Source organism: Acomys minous (genome assembly GCF_964271855.1).
Source record: "Acomys minous genome assembly, chromosome: 9".
Taxonomy (NCBI): domain Eukaryota; kingdom Metazoa; phylum Chordata; class Mammalia; order Rodentia; family Muridae; genus Acomys; species Acomys minous.
The window spans coordinates 71,239,526-71,260,405 of NC_140490.1; the positions used below are offsets into that span (position 1 = coordinate 71,239,526).

The 20,880-nt window shown below is 43.1% G+C and overlaps 1 protein-coding gene across 7 annotated transcripts in view; it reads right to left on the reverse strand.

Annotated features, from left to right (window-relative positions):
• The window catches only part of ELMO1 (engulfment and cell motility 1), a 531,552-nt gene that overhangs the window by 145,090 nt on the left and 365,582 nt on the right, over positions 1 to 20,880 (reverse strand). For all 7 annotated transcript variants that reach the window (XM_084795120.1, XM_084795122.1, XM_084795124.1 and 4 more), the window contains one exon: positions 6,697 to 6,833. In XM_084795120.1, coding sequence (XP_084651246.1) covers positions 6,697 to 6,833 — 137 coding nt within the window. The remainder of the gene's footprint in view (positions 1 to 6,696; positions 6,834 to 20,880) is intronic.

The following is a 20,880-nucleotide window of genomic DNA, read 5'->3' on the forward strand; positions in this document are numbered from 1 at the left end:
ATCTAGGTTCTTCATGAATGAGGCGTGCTCCCTGTGAAGCCGGACCCATGGCAACGAGTGTTCTATTCAGAAATCATCCTGTCCAAGCAAGGAGCTTGCCCATTTTTCCTGGAGACATTTGGAGTTAAGACCTTATGCCATGTCACATCCCACCTCCACATCACCATTGCCTGGTGCTGGCTCCTGGGCAGATCTGAGACACACAGCTCACCTACCTGACTCCAGGAGAGCACAGAGCCATCCTGAGTGATAGGTAGTACCCCTGCTCCTATCTCACAGATAGAAATCTGAAGCCCCAGGTACAGGAAAGGAAGAGTGGCGCCTTTAGTCACCGCTGTGAACAGCACCACCGAGTCACCTGAGGTGCATCTGGAGGTGAGCTGGGGAAAGGAGGCTTTCAAAACCGGGAACCTAAAGGAAGGTTCTTTCACTTAGGAATGCATTTCCACAATGGCCAAATTGCCCTCATTAGTAAGCCAGATTTCACTGGCTCTCTATATAAAGGCAGGAGAAAGTATATGTTATTGATATTTGGAAATCTATCCTGGGTACAAATATACAGTACTTGGTATTTGTATAATAACAATTTCAGGGGGTGGGGGAAGGTGATTAGGGAAGGAAAGTGACCTTAAAAGTCTAATGAGAGTATACCAAAAGAGGCTGCAAAACATAGCATTACACTGCCATTGCCTGCCTGACTCAGGCAGCCCCATGTCGGTTGCTAGCAACACAGTTCTTTTTTTATAAAGCAAATACCCTATAGTCAATTTCAACAAATGCTTTGTACAAAACCAGTTAGCAAAGGCACTCTTGGTCTTTCTGCACTCCCAAGATAGCGTAATTGTGACTGATGAGGACACTCTAAGAAAAAAGTGGCAAAGCCCACGAACAAAGCCCAACACCCTAAATTAGCAGCTGAAAAATACAAGCGCAGGAAACCCATTTGCCACTATTCAGCGGGGAAACATGTAAAGGAAAACTACATCTCTTCGTACAATGCAGTTGGTTCTAGAGGAGGTCTGGCTGCCTGCAGTGCAAACGCACAAACCTATTGTGGCAGATGAGAAGGCTTTTTGAATAAATACTTGTTAATAGCCTAGACAGCTAAAAATACTACATAATTTCATTGCATGACATAAGGGTTCTTTAAAAGACGGCTCCTCTACTTAAATATTCATGTTTCAATTAAAATGTACACCTACTTTATTAGCCACACCAGGTCCAGTTCAGATCAATAACAGCAGCACTAGATGGAATTCTAATGAAGATAAACAACTCTGAGGCCTCCCAGCTCCCCCTGGGCACTGACACACAAAGCTTCCTTTCATGACTTGCTGCAAGATATTTTACAGTCACCTGCCTCATGCAAATGAGGCTCATGTTTATTCATGATGAGAGTTACAGACTACCTTTCATTCCATAGGCTGCCTCAGTAAACCTAAAGAGTGCCTTTTGCCCAGCTATGGAGCTTGAGCACGCCTAGGATGAGGATTTCTGAATATGCAATTATCTTCTGCAAAGCACACACTGAAAGTCAGTAAGCCAAAAGCAATGCAGAAAGTGAGCCTTCCCCCTTTGAGCTGGCTTTAACGTTTTAAGCACCATCCCATTTTGTGCCACACCATGATCCACTAGAGGTAGATTATTTTTTGTGGATCCTCTTCAGGGGGTTTTTATGAATGTTTGTTTCTGGCCCATTCTCCAATTCTTCCTAATTGGGATTTTCTCCCATGGACACAAATGAAGCTCACAGCTTGGCCATGGGGCAGCTGCTTTGCTGGGCCAGGCTTGTCCCAGGGCAGTTTCTGATATTTTAAACATCCACAGCTTTTCATCTGTGTGCCCAAGGTTCCAAACCCCAGCAAGTGTGCCGAGCTTATTTTGCAGTTGGATACAATTCCAAAACAAGCCTGTTACTCCACAGTAAGGCCAACTTTTTAAATTGTCACTTCTGTTTCGGTGGAGTGGAACATGCCAAGTTGTGCAGTCTTGGTTATAATGTTGGTTCTGACAGCGCCGTCAATGCCATAAAAACAGACAGTTGATGGTTCCTAGAACGGCTTAAGCACCACCAAATATGTCTGGGCAAGTAGGTAATTGTCGGAGAGGCCTTAATTCTCCACAGCTGTTAAGGACAGAAGATTCCTGTTTTCTGTTCGGCTGTTATCATGGTGTGCCAACATGGGAAAACAAGGAAGTTCATAGCGTCGCTTGCAAACAAATTGCTGGAACCAGCTTAAGTCTGCCTTTGCCACCGCTGGGTAAGCCATTCAGTTCAGAACTTAATGTAAAGTTCTCGGGCATCTTCGGAACTCACTTCCATTTTAACATAACATGCTAAAAAGATTTCCTTGCTTGTTTTCAGACAGAGTTTCTCTGTGCAGCCTTAGCTATCTTGAACTTGCTTTGTAGACCAGGCTGGCCTCGAACTCACAGTAGTCCGCCTACCTCTTCCTCTCCGAGTGCTGGGCTTACAGGCATGCACCAGCACTTCCAGCTTTAAAAAGACTTTTAAAAAGCTGTTTACTCATGTTTTGCAAATGAGACTTATGATTTCTTTTTTTAAAAAAGCCATGTTACATCTGCATATAATTTTGTTTCCTCAAAGTATTTTTATATTTATTACTTAAATTACTCTAACAACACCATAAGAGAGGATGAGATATCATCTTCATTTTTATTTTTGTTAACTTGAAGGCATGGAGTTTTTGAGTAGCAATCTATCAATGCAGGCATTCTGTATTAGTTTGAGATATGTGTGGTCCATGCCATCAGGTGGAAATTCCATTGATACAAATCACTGTTAGTAATCAGTTCTAACTTCATGAAAACATCCGTGGCTAGCTTTTACCCAGCCTGTGGTTTCACTGGTCTGTAGTTCAACTGCCCACTGAGATAAGAGGCTCCCAGCTGCTCCAAATGTATCCAACGTTGAGCAACGCTGCCACATAGATCCACAGTCCACATGCAAACCCTTGTTAGAATATTTAAAGTGCAAACAATAATAACCCACACAAGCATAAATAAGTTTCTTGTATCCAAAACATCATAAATGAAGGCTTCAAATGGTGGTTGGGCCGCTTGTGTTGGGAGGTAACTGGCAACAGTTATCTCTTCCGTGACACCCATAAAAATGAATAATACATACTCTAAAATATTGGTAGTAAAACAAAAAAAACACAGAATACAAACTCAATGGCTTGAATCAATGGATTACTCCGTAGACTGCTATTTTGAGAAAGTGAAAGTGCTTTCCAAAACATAAATATTTTAATCACTCCCCGGTTCTACTTCTCTTACATAAATAAGAAAAACTTCCCACTGGCTGCTTATTAAGCTGAAAGAGCAGTAGAGAGCTGCTCTTCCAAGCACCTCCCAGCAGCGGCCCTAACTAGTGCATTGACTAGCAAGGTTCAGGGATGTTCAGGTGAGTTCAAGCCAATTGGGTAGCAAAAGCCATCCCTGCCTCTGCTACAACATGGTGTGTGTGGTGTGTTGGTGAAATTAAAATTTTGAATTAGGGGTCCTAGGTAAGCAATTCAATCTCCCTTCCCTGTTGTATACAAACTGACCAGAGCCCAAGATACTACCCAAAATATTTCAAAAGCAATGGTGTTTCCTGTTGGGTTCTTTTAAGAATATTCCTGAATTTGAAATTAGACAACCTCAAGAACATGAGATCATTTAAATCAACCAGTATCTCCAACCCCACATTTGTTCTATCTAATGCAATCTCCTCTGCTACTGAGTTAATAGCAAGAAGAAAAGGAAACTGATTTCAGTCTCAGCACTTCTCTCTCCTTCCGTTTATTGTTTATTACTGGGTAAAGCAGCACAGTGGCTGATGGGCGGGAAGAAAAAAAACAGGAGAGACTGTCTTCAAATTGTAGTAGTGGCTCTCTCACAGTGCACCCTCCCTGTCTTCCCGCCCCCCACCCCAATTAAAAATGCTACCACAGGCAGATCAGGGACACAAAAGAAAAGGGACATAAACATATCTGTATTCGAGAAGCTACCAGCAGAATTCTGGAATTGTGTTTGCCAGTAAAAATAACAAGAAAAAGGCTTATCTATCAATATTATATTAAACTTTGTTATTAACACTTAAAAATCAAACACAGACACAAATAAACTATAGACTAAGATGGGGAAAAAACCCACCCTCTAAGGATGCCCTTGTTTTAATCCCCAAGACTTGTAACTGTGCTACATGGCAAAGTGTGATTAGATTACAAAGAGAATTAAGGTTGCTTTTTAACCAACCTTAAGGCAGGGAGATTATCATCCTGGATTACCCAACTTCTAAACAATCTCAGGGAATTTAAAAGATGACATTGACATTAGAGGGACGAGATAGCATCAGAGAGGACTAGACCCATGGCTGTTGGCTTTGGAGAAGGAAAAACAGAATGCAAACCAAGGAATACGGGAGTGTCTAGAAGTTAAAGGATGGGAGGCTACAAATTCTTCTCTAGAACTGCCAGATAGAAACATAGCTCTGCCGAAGCCTTAAGTGGGGCCCAATGAGACACCATCAGCCTCTGAATTACAGAACAGTCAGATAAGAAATTTGCATTGTTTAAACTACTAATTCTGTAGTCATTCACTGTAGTAGCAATAGAAAATGAATACAAATGTTACTATTGATCTATATCTATCTGTCTATTTATATCTCAATATAACCATGTCTGTATTTATATATGTATTTTTATATGCTTTTCTGAAATAAGCAGAGGAAAAGCAGACCATTATGGAAAGTTAAAATTCCTTGTCTTTCCCACACTTGACCCCTCTCTGACATGCATTGTTGAACAGTGTTAATATACATCATGGATGGTGAGTTTGTCTTCCCCCAGGAGTAAGTGTCCTCACACACAAAGCCAAGGCTTCGATGGCTGGCCCCCGCAGCCTGTGAAGAGTCATGCTGATCCAGGGCAGAGTGGCCGCAGCCACTTTGAAAGGCTATTGCTTTCAGTCTCTTCTGGTGGCTTGAGTGTGGAAGGCCTCATCTCACTGAGGTGATTTGCACCTGAATAGCAAAGTCTCTCATAATCAAGTGAAGTACACAGAGGAGGCTGTGGCTATGATTGCAATCGAATTAATGGCTCCTTTCTTCCCCAGTCCTCTTTGAATCATGCCTGCTCAGACAATGCTGTGCAGATATACAGCGGCTCTAAACTGCAACCCGCACATCTGTGCTCAAGGTGGGGCACATTAGCATGGCTGGATTTCAGCACCCAGTGCCAGGTGCAAAGGAGAGCTGGTAGGCACCACAGAGGGAAATGCCCAGCTGAGGGAGATAGGCAGGGCAGTGCCTGGCTGAAGCTTCCACCCTTTTCCCTGTGTTTTCTTTCTTTTCAACCTATAGTGGTTCAAGATGCCACAAACCAGAACTTGCAAATAAAACAAAATGGAGGCGACATGAATTCAGACAGAAGGTAACAGGGAGGCAAGTGCAGTTGGAATTTAGATTTTTATCTATGCACGAAAGCTACAGAAGTAGCACGCCAAATTCTTAGCTTCTTAAAAACAGTTATGATCCTTAGGACCAGGAGAGAAGCTTGAGAAATGGGCCACTGCCTTATTTAGAAGCATGTTACGAGTGTTATAGGCTAACCTAGGCTTGTCCAGACCCTAAAACTAGTCACGATTAGCCATGGCATCACTCCTGCACATGCCTGTTGCAAGGATAAAGATGCCTTTTGTCCATAAAAGTAGGAACTCTGCTTCTAACTCCTCTAAGCTGACCAAGAAATTTCAATGAACATTCTCACACCCATGGATATGGGAAAGTCATAGTCTTGCAAGTAATGACAGCATAAGAACAAACAAACAAGTACTGGTGAGATGGCTCAGCAGATAAAGGCATGGGCTACCAAGCCTAGTGTCCTGAGTTCAAGACCCTAGACCAACACAGTGAAAGGAAAGAACTGATTCCTGTAAGTTGTCCTCTATGTATGTTACACACATTCTTACACACACACACACACACACACACACACACACACACACACACACACGCCCCAAATTATTAGAATAAAAACATTTAAATTAAAAGTCCCACCACATCTTCATTCAAATAATCAAATGCACCAATGCTCTACACCAAGACATGGTACATGTAGTGCTGTTTCCAGACAGAGACAGAGACAGAGAGAGAGAGAGACAGAGAGAGAGACACAGAGAGAGAGAGAGAGAGAGAGACAGAGACAGAGACAGAGACAGAGACAGAGATCTCCTCTATCATAGGAATAATTTGTATTTGGACACAGAAGTAACAGATGACCTTACGCCCTCACACTACACAAAGATACCAGTGGACCAGAGAGTCATCTTCCTGGTTGTATCATGCCCGTACTTATCTTCTACACAGGTGGAGCAATGACACTTTACCTAATAACCTCACACCAGGGACAAGGCATTCCACACCAAAATTACAAAGGAAAAAATTCACGTTTCCCCAGAAAGGATCTCTATTGGTGGCCTTGGTTTAGACAAAGGGACCAAAAGTGGCCCAAGCAGATACCTAGTGGTCTCTTCCATTTTTTGGTACAATTTAAAATCACCCCTTTCCTTCTCTTCCCTTGGCCACTACTTCTGTGCACAGTGATGACACACAGCATACCATGGCAAAGGCCATGAGCCCCAAACCCGTCGGGCGGCATGCCGTGCACCAGGCCACAGCAAACCCTTTACCTTGTTGAAGTCTTCGGAAGTTGCCCTCATTTCCTTCCATGTTTTGTTCAGAAGCTGGATACAAATGCAAAAGAACTCCTCGAAGGCTCTGTCATGGGTGAAGAACATCGGGTGGAAGTCATTGCAGGTCTCACTAGCTGGAGGAAAGAGATGGGGAAAGAGAGAGACATATTAATATAGTAAAATGTGGAGTCAAACTCACATTAGGTGTCCATGGAGACAAAGTGACATAGTTTTGATTATGTGACTATGGAGAAAAGTAATTTTAAAAAGGCACCGAAGGCCAGCTCCCACCCTTAAAAGCTTAAGGGCAAGAGGGCCAGACCTATTCTTAGGTACATATTTTGACTGTAAAATGCCACATACTAATTCTCTCCAGGATGTGACCCTCAGAGCTTTGTTCCAGGAGTTCTGGGATAGGTGACCTTTGAGAAACTATTCCAACTGTTCTCTGAAACACAATGCCTCCCTCATCCTAATAGAATAATTGGCAGAAGATGGGCTTTCCTGAATATTCAATTAATTCCAACTTTGAAAATAGCATCTATGATTATGTCTCCAGGGGGCATTTCTGCCCTCTTAAGGCAGTGAGCAGGGACTGTCTGCGGTCATTCGCCATCTGACGGCACTGACCATTTCACTTTACAGGCCAGGCACAGATGGCTGGAGGTCAAAGCAACCCAAATTCTCTGAATGCTGCAGCATTCAGTTTTCACAGGCGACCAGGAAATTAGCTTAGATGGCTTCCAAGCCCAGATAGGGTGAGCTTCCTTGGGACAGATCCAGGTTAGCCCCCTTCGTCCCTTCCCTCAGACCAGACCACAGCCCAAGCCCCTCCTCACATCTCAGCAATCTTCCAAGCGTGCATTTTATAGTCCTTAAAAAAAAAAGATTTTTTATGAGTCTGAGTACTTCAGCTGCATGTATATAAGCACCGTGTGTGTGTGTGTGTGTGTGTGTGTGTGTGTGTCTGTCTGTCTGTCTGTCTGTCTGTCTGTGTGTCCAGAAGAAGGAGCCAGATGTGGAACTGGAATTATAGGCAGCTGTGGATGCTCGGAACAGAACCTGGGTCCTCATTAAGAACAATAAGCACTCCTAACTTCCGAGCCATCTCAAGCCCCAAATACAGAATATAGTCCTTTTATAAATGTGACAATTTGTCTGATCACTGAATAATCTCTTATTAACTGTGTCATGGAGAAAAGTTGTAGAGGGAACTCAGCATTGTGACCAGCCTCACTGAAAGAAAATCCAAGCTTTACACACACACACACACACACACACACACAGAGAGAGAGAGAGAGAGAGAGAGAGAGAGAGAGAGAGAGAGAGAGAGAGAGAGAGAGAGAGAGAGAAGAAGAAGGAGGAGGAGGAGGAGGAGGAGGAGGAGGAGGAGGAGGAACCAACTATAATGAGTGCTCCTATACACAGTGAAGGTGAATGCTTCTATTGTATTGGAATCTCTTCAAAGCTTTGAGTACTCCTCTAGGCCTGAGGTGATAGAATTTTAGGCTTTGGAAATACAGGAGCGGAGCGATGGGAGGGTCAGGAGTGGAGCTTGCAGCAGAGAGCTCCTGCAGAGAGCCATGCAGCTTGCCGTGCATATGAATATCCACTTCATTTCTGGTACAAAACCAGCTGGTTGTGAACCCTAGTGTTGGGAAGCGGCTAGTGAATCCCAGCACTGGTAGAATGAGTGTGTTCTGCCCCGGCACAGTTGTTACATCCCAACTCCATCCATCCACAGGCCTTGTAAGTATAGTGATTCTGGACCTCCGGCCATCTAAAGCAGTGGCAAACGGGTGTGCATTTGTACAGCTCACCCTTTCTGAAAGGGCAACTTAATATGAAGATACATAAATGCCACTGTCTCCCAGACAGCACAAGTACACAGGCTACCTGCCGCGCAGTCAGGCAGAAAAGTCCTAGAAGCCAAGATGTGGATTCATGTCCAGCCCATGTCAAGCAAGGGAATGACACTTTGCATTTCCTGTGTTTTCTTAACTAAGATGAAGAAATGAAATTCAGTCTGCCTTCACTCTAGGCTTTAGAGAGGATCACATGGCACAATTCATAGAAAACCTGCCCTGGAAGAGAGAAAAGGTAACGCAAACATGGAGAGAGGTGCTGGTCATGGCAAGGAGTCTCAGCTGCCAGTAGCAGTACTCTGTTCCAAGGAGTGTCCTCTGTTTCCTGGTCAAGCTTGGCCACACATCAGCAAAGAAAAGCAAGAGGACACAAGTAAAGCCACTCCAATCCAGAGGGACTCCAGCAAATGTGACGCTTTGACCCGAGACACAAAGCTATTTAGGGAGTGTGCAACACCAGTGCAGGCGAGCTGCGCTGCCCGCCGCCCTGGGCAACGAGCCGTCAGTCTCACTTCCACAAGCACTGGAGCCCATGAAATTTACAAGTCTACAGAAGCAACTTAAGATGCTATTACCGTCCAAGAACTCATTATTAATCACATTATCACAGTATCATTTTTGGAGCTAGTGTGATTATATGTGTACTTTATGCCCTAGTTAAATTTTTATAGCATTCCTGGAGCTGAGACAGCTCCAAAACCCATGAGCCCCATTTTTGATTGGGTGGAGAGAAAGGGAAGCAAGCTCATAATAATTGGCCGTATTTGTTGGATGCACACTATGTGCCAGGCTCAACAGGCACTATCTTCATAAGAAGCCAGGGAGGTGGGCATGATGGGTATCTTCATTTTATATATGAGGAGAGCAAAAGTTGTAGGAATGAACCCTTCCATCATGAGCTGTTTCTAAGTGGCCCTAAGTAAGCATTTGAAACCTCCAATTTAGCTGAGCCAGCAGTAGGCTTCCAGCCTTCACTGACATTAAGAGCACAGGGATTTTCCCAGTGGCTGCTGCTTTGAAAACTAATTTCTCCCCGCACTTTTCTGGACCTCCTGTACCCCTCCTTCAGCAAGAACCCAGATCATGGCCTGCAGTGCCAAGGGGCTTCAAGCAAGTACACAGTTAGCGCCTGCTGGGTGAGAACACATGGCCTTGTGATCACAGCACTAAAGCCAGCAGTCCCACCACTGTGGGTCATGCACTGGACGGTGGTTTTGTCTAAGTTATAATCACTTATTGGCAATCACATGAGAGGTGTATTAGTTTCTTTTTTTTTTCCATTCCCATTGTTTCCTTTTTGAAAAATAGGAAATAGGAGATTCAGAAAGATGAGATGAGTTTTCAAGTTGCATGATGTCTCAGTTATTTTTCTATTGCCATGACAAAGCACCATAACCAAAGTAAATTAGAGATGAGTTGAACGGGGGCTGACGGTTCAAAGAGTAAATCTGTGAGCACAATGGCGACGGAAGCACAGGAGCACGCAGGCAGACATGGCCTTGGAGCAGAGGCTGAGAGCTTGAACCCTGATCAGCAAATTGGAGTTAGAAAAGGCTAACTGGGAATGGCTTTGGCTTTGAAATTAATAGCTCAACCCCAGTAACACGCCTCCTCCAGAAAGGCCACGCCTCCTAATCCTTCCCAAATAGTTCTATCAACTGAGGACCAAGCATTCAAATACATGAGCATATTGGGGGGGGGGGGGGAAGGCATTCTCATTCAGACATGGATCACAAATTGTAGTTCCAGGATTAAAACCTGGGTAAGCATGACTCCAAAGGCCATCACTGCTGCTCCGTTGTGTTCTACTTCGTCACCTGTGTGTGTTTGTTAACTGCCTTTGTGGAATCTCCCAAACACACTTCTAAAGCAATGACTTCTTTATTCATCACACACTTACAAAGTAAACTCTTGCAAGGGGGTCAACTCTAAGTGTTTAAAGCACACTTCAGAGCTATGATTTCTCTGCTTTTGCCCTGCTACTCATGGCCCAAGAGGAATTCAAGTTATCAGGGACACTGTTTTCCTCTCTTTTCTGAGGCCAGGCCAAGGTACCTCTTGACAGCTCTCCTGAGCTCTCCTAAGTACCAAGAAAATCAACCTAGTTCCAAGTCTTTGTTGCAGAAAGATACTCTTGGCATCTACCACATGTCGACTTATTCCCTGGTAGTCAGTCACTAATGAAGTCTGCCCCTTCCCACACAAATGATGTATTTCAAGAAACTCACAACTTCATGTCCATGTAAGCAGAAACCCAATTTTGGATCTTGATAATAATGAAGGCAGCTATGAAATACAATCTTCAGCCTCTCTTAACTAAGAGAAGTCACATGAACAAATCATAGCCATTAACAGAAAAGTAGAAATTTCTTAGCAGAGTTTCCAGGAAGGAAGGGGAAGAGGAAGGCTTGATTAGCCTTTGTTCCTGCTTTCCTGATTTAACTCTTTTGTGTCTGGAATGTAGGATGACGACTGTGCTCCTGCAAGCATTTTATTTGCCTAAAAACGAAGGCTGTATCCTCGTTAGTTACAAAGAGCTCTGTGTGCCAGTGTGGAGACGTCATAAGAACCCAAACTTGTTCTCTGGAATTCTGTGCTTAAATTACTGTTTTTGGATTTTTTTACACTATGCTTAGACACATAATTATTGGTATGAAAAGTTAAGGGACAGGAAGCACATGGATAGTAACCTAAGAAAACATGTGCTTAAAATTATGGGGGGGGTCATAAGATGAGGAAGGAGGCAGTAAGTACAAGGGTTACGGTGAAACATGTTTGCATACAGACATTAAATTTGACATTTCTTCACGTACTGTATAACCTTAGATGATAAAGATTCTGGAGCCTGTTACATCAACTATGAAATGTAATCATATGATGTTCAAAAGCGTTAAATTAGATCCTTTCTATAAAGTACATGGCGAAGAGCTTCGTGCATACTCTTTACTATTCCAGCCACCAGTGCACTCCATAGCTGCATGTAAGACTCCAACAGTGTTAGAGAAAACTCTGGGGAGTAGCACCGGGCTCCAGTAGTTACACAGGGGATGAAGCCAATAACTCTATTGATTGTGTTGGAACCTGTGTGATCTCAATGGTGAGTTTCACATGAAGAGGAATCATTGGGCTGTGAGCTCTTAACTCAGGCTTTCCCTCCTGAAGATACCCCTAACCCTACTATCTGCACTGCACACACAGAAGCCTAAGGAATAATGGAGTTAAGTGTGGTGAAGGGCCAGGAACAGAAACCCAAGTTCGGTCTCTGGAGTCAGTATTTTCGGACTCTCCGTGAAACGACAGCCTTGCCATCATCCTACCCTCCTGTTTTGTTTTACTCTGCTTTGTTTGAGGTGGGGTCCCTCAGTGTTCCTCAGGATGGCTTTCTACTCGTGTTCTTCTTAACACAGCCTCCTAGGAACACAAGTGTGAGCTATCATGCACAGTTCATCCTGAGGTTCTTCAAGGTTTTCCCCTTTCACCTAGGAGTAGGCAGACAACAAATCAGTCCATCCCATGATGCACAAGATACAACTAAAGGGCTTCTGTGGACATGTCACTCTTTAAGGATCTCCTTATATTAAAAGAATTAAAAAAAAAGTCAGATTATTTACTAGTAGAGTTGTTTTCTCTGAAAGTTTCAAAATGCAGACATTCAGGATCTGCCCTAGTTTGCTTTCTGTCGCTGTAGATAAATACCATGACCAAAATCAATTTAGGGGAGAAAAGGGTTAATTTCATTTTATGGGAGACAGCCCATCATCCAGGGACTCCATGGCAGGAAGTTGAAACAGAAACCACAGAACAAAGCTTACTGGCATCCTCTCTTGCTTATTCATGCTTAGACACCTTTCTTATATAACCAGGGTCCATCTGCCTAAGGACAGTGCTGCCCACAATGGGCTAGGTCCTCCTCCTAGAATAAAAATCAATAAAATGTTACAAAGACATGTCTGTAGGCCAATCTTGATGGGGGCAGTCCTTCAGCTAGGTCTCTGTTTCCCCCTGGGTGTCACATCGCCAAGGAGATTGGTTATCACAGAATCTGAATAATCCAAATACACTTGAAGCAAGAGCTATCAGAAGGGCAAAGTGGTTCACTCAAGACTCCAGGATAACAGATGCTTTAAGTTAAAGTACTGAGGTTCAAATCCTAGCTCTATCAGCTGGGTTACACAGGAAAGTCTTTTCATCATCTATGCTACACTCTTCTCATCTGCGACACTAAAAAGAATTGCATCAAGTCGCGGGGGTGGGGTGGGGTGGGGTTGGTAAGCACAAGAGGACACTCAGTGTAGTTTTGGTCAAGAATATTATGGTATACATGTCAAATGCCACATATTTAAATATGAAAGCTTATGGACGACCACAAGGAGGGACTGGGTCTCAAGAACAGCCTTTAATTCAGAGATTAAAACAAACAAACAAAAAAACAATTACAGGAGGGTGAGTTCATTATTTTCTTTAAAAAAAAAAAAAACCAGCAAGGCTTATTAAAGAAAAACACTGATGTACCAGGCAATGACTTTATAAATGAAATTTGGAGAGAAGCATTCAATGAGACAAAAATAGTAAGACATTTAAAAAGCCAAATTGTTCATAAGCACACTATTTTTAACCCAGTGAGATTCTATTTTATACAAGAGAATTGACTCACTGGTCTTTTTAGTTTTCAATATAAAGCTATTTTCAGGGTTACGTTGGAATGTTAATTTGCCAATAGGTAATTCATTTATTAGTAACTATAATTTACACATGTAAGTTCTGGAAGGAAAATAAGAACAAGACACACTTATGTGGCAGTGATATCACCCCATTTGCTATAGCTGTAAGAAAATGCTGGAGGCTGGAGGCTTTCTGTAGAGAAGATGTCGATACCACTCACAGTTTTGAGGGTCTGAACACATTGCGTCAGCACCTGCCCTTTGGCTTTTTTATTTTGCTCAGGCCTTTTGGCTGCATGAAAATGGAAAAAAAATTGTGGGAATGTTTTAAGAAGGAAAGATTACCTTCTAGGACAAGAAGATAACTGTGCTTTTCTAACAACCTGTTCATGTGAGAGAGCTTACTCTAAGCAATCAGCAATAAACCTAAGCACAGCAACGCCCCAGTGACTAGCCAGCCTCCATCTCTTCACAGGTCCACTTAATACAGTTACAGTTACTGGGTCTTAGCCTCCAGTGCAAGAACCCATAGGACACAAAAGTCACCTAAAGCAGCAGCACCTGCCAAAGGGATGTGTTCTTATTTTCTATTAGATAATATGAGGTGAGGTCCATATTGTCATGAGGTTCTCAAAAAAGAATGGCCAATGCACTGCAGCAAACACACCATGAGCAGAAAGAACTGGTTCTAAAAATGATCTGAGACCTTATAACCTGCCACTTACCAATACCTGTACATGAGATAGAGTGATAGATTAATAAGCCGAAAATCTCATCTTTCTACCCCCTCTGTCCTCCCTCACTGCCCCCCTACCCCATCACACATACATGTGAGGTTGTGAATCTTTTCATATTTTTACTCTCTAATGCTCACCAAAAGTTATAGAACTCGGAGACTGTGTCTGCACTGAACTTCACAGCTCCTATCTCTTCCCTTAGAGACAGGATGACCGCACATTCCACCTGTACATTTCCCTCAGGGTGTTAAGGCATCACCATGGCACTTACTGGGTTGGCTTAATGTTTTCTGTGCTCGTCTTTACTCTTCATAAGAAAATTGCTGGTTGTTTTTATACTTTCATACCAGCTTATGTAGACCATTACATTAAAAAAAAGTAGCCGACTGAAGATGAGGTAACAAGATGACACAGGCAAGTAGAGCCCAATTTTGCTCTTTCACGGTAATTTTCTCACTCACTTGTAATTTTTAAGATGCTAAAAAGCTTTCTATGACCCGAGTTATGCAAAGAAAGTCTTTGAACTTATCTGCGATAACCGTGAGGCACGAGCTCGGGAAGCAGTGGGCAAATTATACTATTTCTACCATGACACTGCGAGCCATTTGCTTGGCAACGATCTTTGAAAATGTGCTCTTTGAAAGACTAATAAGTAGGGCTAAGACATATGGGAGTTCGCTGTAAAATTATGAATTACAAGGAAGAGGTGATAAATCATATACACTCAAAAGAATTTAACTCATGACAACTGCCAGCGAAATGACAAAACGTCAGCACCCGTCCATGGCACAGAAACTCACCTGAGGACTAGCTGTGCTTCTGTGCAACTCCATATTACACATTTATGAAATCTAAGACGCAAATGCATAGATGTATATCTTTGCAGGGAACCGTCTAGCTGTCCCCCAGAAGACCTTGGGTTTTCTATTTTTAGACCTGGTATTCCTTAGCTGTTTGAGTTTGCAGAACAGCACTGTGTGGGAAGATGCTTAAAGTTCAGAACCTTTTGTAGGGAGGAGAAGTGAGGCGGGCCATGGCAAAGAACTTGCAGCTCCCTCATTTCCATAAGTTCAGGCCATATAGAAGCTACTCCCCCACCCCCGCTATCTCAGACAGAATTAGAGGCTCTAAACTTTTTCAGCACTCAAAGCTCCTGAAGTCATTTAATAGAACTGTAGGTCGTCCTTTTTATCGTCTACCAGCCTAAAAATCAACAATGGATAGACAGACACGGAAGCAAATCCAATGTTTCACACTGCTCACTTTCCTTGTAGGCCTTTCTCCAGCATCTGGAGAAAGAGGGGAAAAAATACTAAACCAGTGTTAATGATGAAAATCAAGACACACAACACAGCAAGATACCCATGTCACCAAAAATCGACGGAGGCGGTGCCCAGGCATGCAGACTGCAGTTACAGACCAGAGAGACTGAAGAAGGTTGCTCTGGGTGCCCATCCTGTGTTACCACTAAGCAGCAGCATGACCTTGAGTGCCCTATGGTTGTACTGGATGTAGTCCTCATTAAAATTAAAACACAATACCTCTGATCTCACTGAGTTGTTGGGATTAGACATGAATGTAAAATGATTCATACATCTTCAGATATAAACATTACAACAGTATTAATTGATATTAGTTTTAATAAATCAATTAATATATATAGGTCAAATGGCAAATTCAGAAGACCAAATGCCATCAAATACAAAGACTTACAAAACTACAGTACAGAGTAATTATGTAAAGATACTACTAGCATATGGATGGAAAATTAAAAGATGCAAAAAAAACCTGGGTCTCCAAAAAGAAACTTGTATATCCACTCACTGCATTTAGGACATAAAAGGAGTGGGGAGGAGAAATGAGGGACATTTGTCATGTATTAAGTGCTCTGTACATGCTAGCCATATACTGCACAGGATATAAGTATGGCACACACACACACACACACACACACACACACACACACTTTTTTTTTTTACCAAAATACCTTAGGTTTAAATTGTGATGAAGTCTTACATAGCCAGCTTCCCATGACTTAGCCCTGGTTCTTTTGTGAAGTCATACAGTAGTGTTGTCAAGGTCATCTTGTGAGCTAGTTAGCCAAAAGCAAATATAGGGAAATTCTAGTAAATGAAGATTTCTGATAACAGGAGTGAAGTGACCCCTGGGAGTTTGCTTATAATTATAAAATGATCATGCTGATATGAGCTTGCTCCTTTCCTTTGTCCTCTAACGCAGATCAAGAAAAGTTGGAAACAGATTTTGCACTGCTGGGACCTTATCTGTTGGAGGTGTGTGTGTGTGTGTGTGTGTGTGTGTGTGTAATCATCATTTCTGGAGCCACCTTCAGGGACAAGACTGCACATTCATATTCTTGGCTCAAGGACGGAAAGGGGAGCACAGGGAAAGCATTTGCTGGAAAGCAGAATCAATCTTATGGGTTTGCAATACCCATCGGAGTGCGGTACACTTGGCCTGCAAAATACAGGCTACCTCGCTTTGGGGATCGGTGTGGTTTAATTCTATGGGTCAAGATGGGCTTTCCTGGTCTTTAGAGGTGGTTCTGCACATCCCTGTTAGAATTACTATACCACAGATCGCCCTATCCAGTGTGGGTGGGTTCCCGTCCAGGTCCAATAGGAGAAAATGTTAGAGGCAGGAAGAATCTGGTCCTTTTTTAATTTCCACCTAATTGCTTGATCTAGGACATGTCAGCTCAGCTTCCTCAACTCCCAACTTCTCAGGCCCTCAGTGTAAACCAAATAGTATCATCAGTTCTATCGGGCTCCCTGTTCCCACATGCTACATGCTGGGACTGTTGGGCCTCCAAGGATTCTGCCAGTTAATTCCTCATAATAAGCTTCATGAATATTTGTATATTCATGAATACAGAAGAGTTTTCAATGAATATTATGTATAATATTAATTTTCTGTGATTAATATTATATATAATATCCATTACATACCTGTGTGTGTGCGCGCGCGCGCGCGTGTGCGTGTGTGTGCGTGTGTGTGTGTGTGTGTGTGTGTGTGTGTGTGTGTGTGTATTGCTGGTTTTGTTTTTCTTGAAGGACCTAAAGAATAGTAAGAGAGTAAGGAGAATGCTCTTGTTGGGTGGGAAGCAGTCCAAGGCAGCCAGTGTAAGTAGCACATGTCACAAGTAACTTCAGTGCCCTCTTTTAAAACATTATTTGAAGAAATTTAACACGAGAGAAGGCACGTTAAGGCTGAAAAGACTGGTGAGATGGCTCAGCGCTTGACACTTGCTGCTCTTGCAGAGGACCCGCGCCCATGTTGTGGCTCACAACCAGCTGCAACTCCCATGCACCTGCGCGGTGTGCAGTAACACACATAAACTATATATAAAAACAGAGACTCATGGATCGAACTTAGCATGGCTATCAACAGTGCCCTTTCTCACCAGGCCAGCTGGGCGCTTGGGGTTATAATGGGTGACGTTGATCGATCTGCAGCTACTGTGTATCCCACTGGCTGCATCACTGTGTAGGGCCATCCTGAGACTGAGATGGCCTCTGACCTGAAGCTCATGGTATGAATGTGAGGAGCAGGCAAAAACAGGTTAAAAATAAGCAGGTCTGTGTAGGATACCTGCGAATTAAAGGACCAGTGGGTCAAGGCTTGCTCGTAACACATGTGCTTACTTACCGTTACCCAGCCAATGCCTCCCCTGAAGCGACCTATCAGTGATCACCTATAGGTGTCACTAATTGAAATACAAAGACCTCAGTGAGGCAGCCAACTACGCTCGTCCTATACTGCCACGTGTAGCATTTTTTTTTTTGACCACTGGGCAAACTCTTAAGAGTCATCACAATTGATATTTCTTTTACAGGCAGCCGCCCTCTGCCCCCCACCCCCCACCCCCAGGCTGTGCCTCCACATGCTCAGCTCCTGGGTTTCCTCTGTGTGAAGCCCACTGAGTTATAGGCACTTCACCCGCTACAATTCCATGGATTTCTGTCTTTGGTACCTGCCAGAGTCCCTCTGAGTAATGAGCTCATGAGGAACGGGATTATGACTTAGTCATGTCTGGTCTCTTCACGGCTCCCTCTTTCTCAGCCTTTCAGAAGCATGGTACTTCACACTTTTTTCTCTTGGTTCCCATCCTCCTTGCACCGCCAGCCTCACACTTTTCTTCTCTGTGGTCTTTCTATGCCATCCCTTACTCTACAGGACACAAAGCATATCCCCCAGATTTTGTGCAGTCAACTCCACTGTGGCCCTCCTGCAGTGGGGCCGCAGACAGAAGGGGACTTCTTCAGGAAGGTGCCACATCACGTATACCTTTACCCAATGCCTCAAAATAGTCCGTGCTTCAAAATGACCCAGTGCGTGGCTACCAACCTCAACTTTCTGCAATCAACCTTAGATGTTCTCTTAGAAGACCGCAGGTCATAAGTTCGATTGGGCAGCACTTTGACAACTCTTGGTGTGGTTTATGTTCATTGCTTAGAGCAGTGAATTGTTTTTGTTGCAATAATGTTGCTTACAGTTGCTGGGCTCTGCCTGACATACTTTGTCCCATTGCTGTATCTCAGGCTTCCTGTCCAGTTTGTTTTAATCTGGCCTTCTAAACACTGTAGGGAGCCAGCATAAAACAAAGCAAAGAATATTGTAAAAAAAAAAAAAAAAAAAAGAGATATAAATTCTGTAGCAATCCTGCAAATTTGATCCTGAGAAAAGGACAGTGGAGACTATTATAAACACTGTAGAGTTCCCCTCAAAAAAAAGGCAAAAATATTATAAACACTGTAAAGAGCCCCTCAAGAAAGAGAATGATGAAGATTATTATAAGGAATAGTATGAGGACTGTAGCGATCCTCTCAAAAAATAAAGAATATTATAATGTAAGCAAACTTACTATACAATTTCAACAGAAAAAAAATCTGATTATGTTCTTGAAATACAGAGATGCCTCCCTTTTCTGCAGGTCAATCAGCATCAGGGGATTCTGCATTGGCCGTTCCCAGCTCTGCACAGGAGCATGGAGTTTCCTGCTCACTGCAGGTCCTTTTCAGCCTCTCATACAGCCTCAAGGCTTGCTTAACAGTGTTAACAGCACCTTAACCTTGGGGGCCAGGATTAAGGGAAGCACAGGTGAGTTTAAGGGAGTAATCTGCTGACAAGCATGCCTTACCTTTGTGGGATTTGGGAGGATAGAGATTCATATCAGTAAATAAGCAACAGCCTAAATCCCTAACATTTTTACCTCAAACAGTTGTGCTCAGTACTTTAAACAGAAGCACATAAGGATGACGCTCCATGGCCAAGGAACATGTGGGAAAGCCTGGGGGGAGGGCGGGCAAACAGAGGCCTCTCAGAACTCAGACACAGTAACACTTGGCTGAAATGTTTGAAAAGGGCATAATCTTAATTCCACGATACTTGGGACATTAGATATGGCCAAGTAGTAAAGCTGTCCGGAAAGACAAGTGCCAGGAATTTGTTATCTTACACAGATTTTCATTCATCTACATAACAACTCCGTGGAGGCGGGGGGTGGGGGGGTGGGGGCTTCTGGTGTCAGTCTTACTGTCCAAGGCAACAAGAAGTTGTCTTGGTTAGTTTTAGTTGTAAATTTGATACAATGTCAGTCATTTGAGAAACTCTCAAAGGAGAAATTTCCAGGGGGGCAGAATAGCCCACAGACATATCTGTAGGAGATGTCTTGATTGTTAACTGGTGTAGAAGAGCCCACTGTGGGTGGCACTATCCTTAGGCAGGTGGCACTGAACTGTATTACAAAGTTAGCTGAACATAAGGTATCTTCCTCCATGGCTCCTGCTGTACGTAATGGCTCTGAAATGAGTTCACAGATCTGAGGTAATGTGTGTGGTGGGAACAGCAAGCAGGCCTGCCTTCAAGTGTCTGCCTTGACTTCCCTTAATGATGGACTGTGACTTGAGATTGTAAGGCTTAAATAAACTCTTTCTTGCCCCATTTTTTTTTTTATTTTGGTCAGGGAGCTTTAGAACAGAAAAAACGCCAGATGCTCACCCGGCTCTCTCCCTAGCAGTAAGAGGAGCCGGAGCGTCACGTTCTCTTGGGATCAGGGTTCTGACACCAGTGAGAATGAGAGTTCCTACCATGAAAAAAAACTAGGGTCCTGACACCAGTGAGAAAGAGAGTTCCCACCATGAGGAAAAAGCTAAGATTCCTTAGGATGCTTATCTGAAGTGCCTTAATAACAACCAAAGACATAATTATTAAACCAGGTGGATGCAGTGGCCGAGGTAGGAGTACCTGTCATGAGGTCCACGCTAGACTAGACTATATAGTGAATTCCACAGTGTGACCCTGTCTCAAAAATCCAAGACTAAACAAAAATCCTCTGATTGACCATTTTTCTGAAGAGTAACCTCTTCATCTCAGGTGGGTTTTGAATACACAGTGCTTAGATGTAGCAGCACAGCCTGACGTTTTCTAATCTTACTATGTTAATGATTAGAAAATATTAACTTCCTACAATCTCAAGTTCAGGGACTTTAATTTCTTCATTTGCTTAATAATGATGACACAAATGTGCCCATTTTAATACAAGGTTAATACACTGAAAGATTATGAAAATCAACCTAATCCAACCATTGTATTTTCATTACATAATCATGTAGTCTCTCATATATGCCAGCCTCTGTTTTTGTAATCTCCCTATGAGACACCTTAAATCCTTTTTGTTTGGTTGGTTTGATTGATAGAGACATGGTCTCACTAAGTATCTCTGGCTGTCTTTCTCCTCTTTGTGTAGACCAAGGTGGCCTCAAGCTCAAAGCAATCCTCCTGCCTCTGTGCCACACTCCACCAAGTGCTGGGATTAAAGGCATATGTCACCATGCTTAGTCTCAGATGAAGTTTTTGAGTCATGGAGACACAGGAAGCTGTGTACCTTGCCTGGGTCAC